General features: G+C 43.0%; 1 protein-coding gene across 7 annotated transcripts in view; it reads right to left on the reverse strand.

Annotated features, from left to right (window-relative positions):
• Positions 1-9,220, reverse strand: part of UEVLD (UEV and lactate/malate dehyrogenase domains) — a 72,989-nt gene that overhangs the window by 14,049 nt on the left and 49,720 nt on the right. For 6 of the 7 annotated variants that reach the window (XM_017858121.1, XM_017858112.1, XM_017858122.1 and 3 more), the window contains one exon: positions 1,791-1,961. In XM_017858121.1, the coding sequence (XP_017713610.1) occupies positions 1,791-1,961 (171 nt within the window). The remainder of the gene's footprint in view (positions 1-1,790; positions 1,962-9,220) is intronic. The other variant, XR_001882592.1, reaches the window with a different exon arrangement.

The following is a 9,220-nucleotide window of genomic DNA, read 5'->3' on the forward strand; positions in this document are numbered from 1 at the left end:
AAAAAAAAAAAAAAAAAAGAAACACTAACAAGGTTTCAACAAGATACATTTTACTGTGTGTGTAGGGGGGGCGGGGGTGTTTTTTTGAGACCGAGTATTGCTCTGTCCTCCAGGCTGGAGTGCAGTGGCATGATCTGGGCTCACTGCAACCTCTGCCTCCTAGGTTCAAGGGATTCTCCTACCTCAGTCTCCCTAGTAGCTGGGATTACAGGCGTGCACCACCACACCTGGCTAATTTTTGTATTTTTAGTAGAGACAGGGTTTCACCATGTTGACCAGGCTGGTCTTGAACTCCTGACCTCAGGTGATCCACCTGCCTCAGCCTCCCAAAGTGCTGGGATTACAGGCATGAGCCACTGTGCCTGGCCAAATTTTATTGTTAAATATAAATTGTCAGGGGTAGAAAATAGATAATTCCTAAAACAGTTAAGTGAGGATAAAAACTAGTACAAAAAATAAAAAATAATTTCTTCTTATTGATTTGAGTTTTCTTTTACATCTATCTTAAACTGAATTTATCTTTTTTTTTTGAGACGGAGTCTTGCTCTGTTGCCCAGGCTGGAGTGCAGTGGCATGATCTCGGCTCACTGCAAGCTCCGCCTCCCACGTTCATGCCATTCTCCTGCCTCAGCCTCCCAAGCAGCTGGGACTACAGGTGCCCGCCACCACGCTCGGCTGATTTTTTGTATTTTAGTAGAGATGGGGTTTCACCATGTTAGCCAGGATGGTCTCGATCTCCTGACCTCGTGATCCACCTGCCTCGGCCTCCCAAAGTGCTGGGATTACAGGTGTGAGCCACCGCGCCCAGCCTAACTGAATTTCTATCTTTAAATTAAAATACTGATTTATATGCCACCTGGATTCAGTGTAGCATTATAAATGAAAACACAACTACTTTTTTCTTACATTCCAAAAGGATGTTGAGAATTAAAGAGATCAATGTCCCTCAACAAATTACTACAAAAAAACAAGTGAAATGCATACAATACCCCTACATTGGGAACATTCAAAAAAAAAATCTGTTCACCAATTTGAGTCCAGTACAAACTAACTCTTTGAAAATATTTCTATTTTGAGTATGACAATTCCAAAATAACCTGCAAAATGCAAAATGTTAAAATACACTCTGGCATGCTAACATTTTTGACACTTCAGAATTAACAAAATATGCACATAAGTCATTGCATTTTTCTCTTGGGAGTTTAAACATCTTCTCACTGAGGAAGGTATGGCTTAGAACCTAGAACATAATATCATATTTCATTAAAATATTGTATGCTGGAACCTTCTAGATAATGTTAGTCATAACAAGTAACTGGTTGCCAGAATACTACACTGTTTCTGTAGTGTAGGCAATTTTGCTGAATATTCTAGCCATCTCTTTATAATTTAAAGGTTTTTTTTGTTTTTTGTTTTTTGTTTTTTGAGACAGAGTCTCGCTCTGTTGGCCAGCTGGGGTGCAGTGACACCATCTCGGCCTCACTGCAACCACCACCTCCTGGGTTCAAGCAATTCTCCTGCCTCAGCTTCCCAAGTAGTTGGGATTACAGGCGCCCGCCACCATGCCCGGCTAACTTTTGTATTTTTGGTAGAGACAGGGTTTCACCATGTTGGCCAGGATGATCTTGAACTCCTGACCTCAGGTGATCCGTCCACCTCAGACTCCCAAAGTGTTGGGATTACAGGTGTGAGTCACTGTGCCCGGCCCTAAAGTTCTATGGTTTTTATCAGTAATGGCAATTCTACTGATGCACTGGACCATCAACTTAATTTAAAATAAAGCATTTTACCTGGTTGAGATGCAATGAGCAGGACACTGTGTTGACTATAATGTCCCAGAGCTGGGACAAGGGCTCTGAACATATCCACATTGCTCTGTACCACATCAAGGTAGGACTGAGAACTACCTAAGGAGTTGACTGTGAAGATCACCACCTTGGAATGAGCAGAGGCAGACAAATCTAGTGAATGAAAACAAACAGTCTGAGCTGAAGATACAAGATTTAATCAAGTTCTAGTTCACGATTAAAAGGTTGTTCTTTTCAACAGAGAGTTTTTAGGCATGCCTCCCCATAAATCAACCCCATATCCACAAAAGCATACAAAATGCAGAGGTTTGCCTCCAAATAGAGGATTAAGAGTAAGTGTTGGCTGGGTGTGGTGGCTCACGCCTGTAATCCCAACACTTTGGCAGGCTGAGGCTGGTGGATCACTTGAGGCCAGGAGTTCGAGACCAGCCTGGCTAACATGGTGAAACCCCATCTTTACTAAAAATACAAAAATTAGCCAGGCATGGTGGTGTGTGACTGTAGTCTCAGCTACTCAGGAGGCTGAGGCAGAGATTCGGTTGAACCCGGGAGGCGGAGGTTCAGTGAGCTGAGATCTCGCCATTGCACTCCAGAGTCTTGCGACAGAGTGAGACTCTGTCTCAATAAAAAAGAGTATGAGTGTATCCCAAGGGGGGAAGATAGCAATAGTAATAAATAAAATAAATTATGGGATCTAAAACCTACAAACAGGAACTGAGTTTTTTATATAAGTTACAATTTTAAGGGAAAATAAATATTATGCTATAGGCAAAATGAACCTAAAATTAATTACACCATTGTTTCCTAAACTGTGAGCTTAGGCGCCCTAAAGCTTCTTGAAAGAAACTCAGAGGCCATCAGGGAGGAGTGGAAATAAGTAGGAAGAAGACTGGTAAGCACAGCTCCAGGCCACTTACTTTGGCCTATCCAAGCAGAGTAGTGCTGCTTTTTAAAAATCTGTTTTACTTATCAAGGATTCTACTCTAAAGAGTGGTTCAAAATCTCTAAATTAAATTAAATATCTTGGCTTTTCTTTTCTTCTTCTTCTTTTTTTTTTAAATAAAGAGACAAGGTCTCACTATATTGCCCAGGCTGGACTCAAACTCGTGGGCTCAAGTAATCCTCCTGCTTCTGCCTCCTGAGAAGCTGAGACTTTACTGCACCTGCCTCATTTGCAAATGTTGACTTTTCTTATATGGAAGTTACTTGGGTAACTACTACTTTCAATGGGAACTACAGGTAATCAACTGTTATGACTTAGGAAAAGCTAGTCTATGGAGTTCACTCTGATTCCAGAGCACCTTTGACCGTCCATCACATGTTATGCTGTTACAACTATATTACTCACCATTGCACAGTGTGTTTTACAGTAAGTACACGCCCAAACCATGGCCAGATCTTACCAACATCAGAAATAAGAGAACCATAATAAACTAATTAGAATGGCATCAGTCCAGTCAACATTTACAAATGAATATTAGCCTCTCAGGGAGACAGCAGACTCCATTGTTTATATTCTTTTTTTTTTTTTTTTTTTGTTTGAGACGGAGTCTCGCTCTGTCGCCCAGGCTAGAGTGCAGTGGCCGGATCTCAGCTCACTGCAAGTTCCGCCTCCCGGGTTTAAGCCATTCTCCTGCCTCAGCCTCCCAAGTAGCTGGGACTACAGGCGCCCGCCACCTCGCCCGGCTAGTTTTTTGTATTTTTTAGTAGAGACAGGGTTTCACCGTGTTAGCCAGGATGGTCTCGATCTGCTGACCTCGTGATCCGCCCATCTCGGCCTCCCAAAGTGCTGGGACTACAGGCTTGAGTCACCGCGCCCGGCCTGTTTATATTCTTAATTAAGCCTCTAAGGCAATCTTTCTTCTTTTTTTTGAAATGGAGTTTTGCTTTTGTTGCCCCAGGCTGGAGTCCAATGGCACAATCTCGGCTCACCACAACCTCTGCCTCCCAGGTTCAAGAGATTCTCCTGCCTCAGCCTCCCAAGTAGCTGGGATTACAGGTATGTGTCACCATGCCCAGCTGATTTTGTATTTTTAGTAGAGGTGGGGTTTCTCCATGTTGGTGAGTCTGGTCTCAAACTCCTGACCTCAGGTGATCCACCCACCTCAGTCTCCCAAAGTGCTGGGATTACAGGCATGAGCCACTACACCCAGCTAAGGCCATCTTTCTAAACAAGTTTCAGAAGGAAACATTTGTGCAATGTGTCCACTGGAGATGCATTATCTAATTTTACTTCCTATTCTGATACAGTTGTAGTGATGATAGATCTAAACACTAAGTCCTATATTTTAATTATGGTTCTTCATGAGTCCTCTTAAGTAATTCCAATGTTGTAGGGTTTACAGTGGATGCCTGGTGATGAGTCAAAACCTCAAAAATTAGAAGACATTAGAGCTGGAAGGGATACACTTAACAATTCCGTATGTGTCAAACACTGTTCTAACAGTTCTCCATATATTTATTTGCTTAATCTAATCAACAATACACAATGGAGTATTTTACAGATGAGAAATCTGAGGTACAGAGAAGTCAAATAACCTGCTCAAAGTCATAGAGCTGAAGTGTAGAGCCAGAGGTTAAGCCCATGCAGTCTGACTTCAAAGTGCTATTAAACACTACGCTACATTTAGAAACTTACTACTACACCCTCATAAGGATGAGGAAACTGTTATGTGGAGAGGTTAGGTGGTCTGTCCATATTATGAAATACCAGTGGACAGTTCAATTTATAACTTTACAATCTGGCCACAGGCTATTGTGATTTCTTTTCTTTGCTCCTTTAGCTTCCTCATCTTCAAGGTTGACTTAGGAGTAAACATAGTAGTGGCTGCCTAATGTGACTGCTTTTCTTTTTTTTTGTTTTGTTTTTTGTTTGTTTTTTTTTTTTTTTGAGACAGGGTCTCACTCTGTTGCCCAGGCTGGCGTGTAGTGGTGTACAATCTCGGCTCACTGCAACCTCCGCCTCCAGGTTTCAAGTGATTCTCCTGCCTCAGCCTCCCTAGTAGCTGGGATTACAGGTGCCCGCCACTGCGCCCGGCTAATTTTTGTATTTTTAGTAAAGACAGAGTTCCACCATGTTGGCCAGGCTGGTCTCGAACTCCTCACCTCAGGTGATCTGCCTGCCTTGGCCTCCCAAAGTGCTGGAATTACAGGCATGAGCCACTGTACCTGGCCCCTAATATGATTTCAAAAGTACAAGAAAGGCTTCCTACTCCAAAAGATTTTCCCATCAAGCTCTCCGGCCTTTAAATCAATTCCTTTGAGTTTATTTTTTATTTATTTACTTTGTTTTGTTTTGTTTTTGTTTTTTTGAGACGGAGTCTTGCTCTGTCTCCCAGACTAGAGTGCAGTGGCCCGATCTTGGCTCACTGCAAGCTCTGCCTCCCAGGTTCAGGCCATTCTCCTGCCTCAGCCTCCTGAGTAGCTGGGACTACAAGTGCCCACCACCACACAGGGCTATTTTATTTTATATTTTATTTTATTTTATTTTTTCATTTCATTTCATTTCATTTTTCATTTCATTTCATTTGTAGAGACAGGGTTTCATCGTGTTAGCCAGGATGGTCTCGATCTCCTGACCTCATGATCCACCCGCCTTGGCCTCCCAAAGTGCTGGGATTATAGGTGTGAGCCACCACGCCTGGCCTTAATTTTTTTTTTTTTTTGAGATGGAGTTTTGCTCTTGTCACCCAGGCTGGAGTGCAATGGTGCCATCTTGGCTCACTGCAACCTCTGCCTCCCAGGTTCAAGTGATTCTCCTGCCTCAGCCTCCAGAGTTGCTGGGATTACAGGTGCCCATCACCATGCCCAGCTAATTTTTGGATTTTTAGTAGAGACAGGGTCTCACCATGTTGGCCAGGCTGGTCTCAAACTCCTGACCTCAGGTGATCCACCTGCCTCGGCCTCCCAAAGTCCTAGAATTACAGGCATGAGCCACTGTGCCCAGCCTCCTTTGAGTTTAAAACCCAGTATTTCTTTCAAAGTTTTCTTTTAGACATGGGGTCTTGCTATGTTGACCAGGCTGGATTCAAATCCCTGGGCTCAAACAATCCTCCAGCCTCAGCCTGCCAAGTAGGAGGTACTATATAGGTGTATGCCACAGCACCCAGCTCAGTACTTCTTTAAATTCTCCTACATAAACTTGTGATGCAGGCTAAATTGGTCTATATTCATTCCCTAGAATATTTACCTAATTTTCCTGATACTGGCTTTTGCTCAAATTCTCACTGCTCTTACCACATGTTTGACAAACATCTGCTTAACTGTCTACATCAAACATATTATGAGCTCTGGGGGAACAAAGATTATTTGTTTCTTACTCATCTTTCCACCTCCAAGATCTAGTCGCATAGCAATTAGAACATTTCCCCCAACTTTCTGCCAGTCCAAATCTGCCCAATCCCAGAAGAACCAGCAACTACCTCAATCCTAATCAGCTGAAAGCAATCTCTGTCTCCACCCAACTTCCAAGTCCTCACTGTCTGGACCACTCTCTTGGCATTAATCACATAGTGTCTCCTCACTCTCTTGTCATGAATGACTGTTTACATATTGCATGTGTTTTTTTATCTAAACTTTAAGCTGCTTCTGACCAAGTAGAGTATTCCATTTCTATCAATCCCTTGCAGCAGTTCTTAAATGCTAGGCTAGGTGCCTAAGCATAACCTGGGAAGCTTAATAAAAATGCAGATTAGCCCATGTTCTGAAGATTTTACTTAAATACATAAGGGGAAATAGCTTCCAGGAATGCAAACCCCCAGATGATTCTGATGCATAGCCAGGTTTGGTTAGCATTGCTCCACAGACAACTAAGTTCCTTGCACCTAGCACTCAAAATCTTTGTCTGACTCTTCAAGTCTTCCCTTATAAGTTGATGATTTAATAAGGGAAGAAGATTATACAGTTATAAAGAGAATTAGAACTTTAAGCATGATTATACAAAGCTATATATTACAAGGTTAAGGATCAGGATAGGACAGGCGCAGTGGCTCATGCCTGTAATCCCAGCACTTTGGGAGGCCGAGGTGGGTGAATCATGAGGTTAGGAATTCGAGACCAGCCTGGCCAACATGGTGAAACCCCGTCTCTACTAAAAATACAAAAAAATTAGCCAGACGTGGTGGCACGCACCTGTAACTACTCAGGAGGCTGGGTGATGTGGCAAGCACCTGTAACTACTCAGGAGGCTGAAGCTAGAGAATCGCTTGAACCTGGGAGGCGGAGGTTGTATGAGCTGAGATCGCACCACTGCACCCCAGCCTGGGTGACCGAGCGAGACTCCGTCACAAAAAAAAAAAAAGCATCAGGATAAAAATTCATTTGACAATAATGAATTCAACAAACTCCTACTAAGGTCCTGTTATGTCACAGGTAATGTGTTAGGCCCTAAGAAAACAAAAGTGAACATGATATTGTCCCTACTCTATATATCACACAATGTAGTACAAGGGTTAGTAAGGAGAGCTTCAGAATGAGACTGCCTGGTTCAAATATGAGCTGTCCTACTTAGACATTAGCATAATGGTAAGTTTCCTCCCATGCCAAGAACTCGGTCAGCATCTGTGTTATGAGGACACAAGCCTCTCACCTCTTTCCCATTTCTATAGGTAGCCCAGAAAAAACTATATCCTTCCTGCTAAGCCAAGGTCTACAACCTAAACCAAAGGCTGGTCACAGTTATACTAAGGGATGATCAAATCAAGTATGTCAAAAGACCCAGTAAATAATATTTCATGCTTTAATATACTACTGTTCTCGGATGAGGCTAACGTTATGATGAATGAAATATGAACTCATTTTAAAACACTGCTGATTATTTAAAATACTGAAAGACCAGGTAACTCTGTATCAAATAATGATGTGTAAATACTGTGGAGAGCTATTGAAATATTCTAGCTACTCTATCAGTCTGAATATACTGAAGACACTACACATATTTTCATTTATCTGGTATATCATTAAACCATTCTCACAGTACTAAAAATTATTGAATATACTCTTTTCAAATTATTTTTTAATGTGACCCAAAATTTTAGAAATTTGTTTTCTCTCATACTAATGATAATGACCATTAATCTAGAAAACTGTGCTAAGATGATAGCTATTAAAAATCTTCCTGAAGGCTGGGTGTGGTGGCTTACGCCTATAATCCCAGCATTTTGGGAGGCCAAGGTAGGTGAATCACTTGAGGCCAGGAGTTTGAGACCAGCCTGAACAACATGGTGAAACCCCGTCTCTACTAAAAATACAAAAATTAGCCAGGCGTGGTGGTGTGCACCTGTAATCCCAGCTACTCAGGAGGCCGAGGCAGGAGAATCACCTGAACCCGGGAGGCGGAGGTGGCAGTGAGCCGAGATTGCACCACTGCACTCCAGCCTGAGCAACAGAGCAAGACTGTCTCAAAAAATAAAAATAAAAAAATTAGGCCGGGTGCAGTGGCTCACACCTGTAATCACAGCACTTTGGGAGGCTGAGGTGGGCGGATCACATGAGGTCGGGAGTTCAAGACCAGCCTGACCCACATGGTGAAACCCTGTCTCTACTAAAAATGCAAAATTAGCCAGGCATGGTGGTGCATGCCTGTAATCCCAGCTACTCGGGAGGCTGAGGCAGGAGAATCGCTTGAACCTGGGAGGCAGAGGTTGCAGTGAGCCGAGATCACGTCATTGTACTCCAGTCTGGCAACAGAGTGAGACTCCGTCTCAGAAAAAGAAAAAAAAGTTGGTCGGGCATGGTGGGGCACGCGTCTAGTCCCAGCTACTCAGGAGGCTGAAGCAGGAAAATCCCTTGAACCCGGGAGGCGGAGGTTGCAGTGAGCTATCATCTTGCCACTACACTCCAGTTTGGACAACAGAGTGAGCCTCCATCTCAAAAAAAAAAAAAAAAAAAAAAAAAAATTCCTATGTTCTTTTGGAGGGAAAAATCCCAATGAATGAATTCATAGTAACTTTGGGCAATATGTTTCAGTCAATGAATAGACTGAAATGGTGAAATGTGTAGATTTTTAAAGTGTTAAACAGGGATACTCATATTTAAACAACGTAGGAAATCACTGCTCAGTTCAGGCGCATGGTTTAATCATTACTGCTGCAGTGAGCTGGGTTTTGGAGTTCTATAAAGAATGCTGAGGCCGGGCACAGTGGCTCATGCCTATAATCCCAACACTTTGGGAGGCTGAGGCGGGCGCATCACCTGAGGTCAGCAGTGAGCCAAGATTGCACCCCAGGCCCCCCCCCCCCCGGGGGAAAAGCAAAAAACACTCCACAAAAAAAAAAAAAAAAAAAAAAAAAAAAAGACCGGGCACGTTTGCTCACACCTGTAATCCCAGCACTTTGGGAGGCCAAGGTGGGCCGATTACAAGGTCAGGAGATCAAGATCATCCTGGCTAACACGGTGAAACCCCGTCTCTACTA

The sequence above is a fragment of the Rhinopithecus bieti genome, unplaced genomic scaffold, assembly GCF_001698545.2.
Source record: "Rhinopithecus bieti isolate Rb0 unplaced genomic scaffold, ASM169854v2 scaffold_2350, whole genome shotgun sequence".
NCBI lineage: Eukaryota > Metazoa > Chordata > Mammalia > Primates > Cercopithecidae > Rhinopithecus > Rhinopithecus bieti.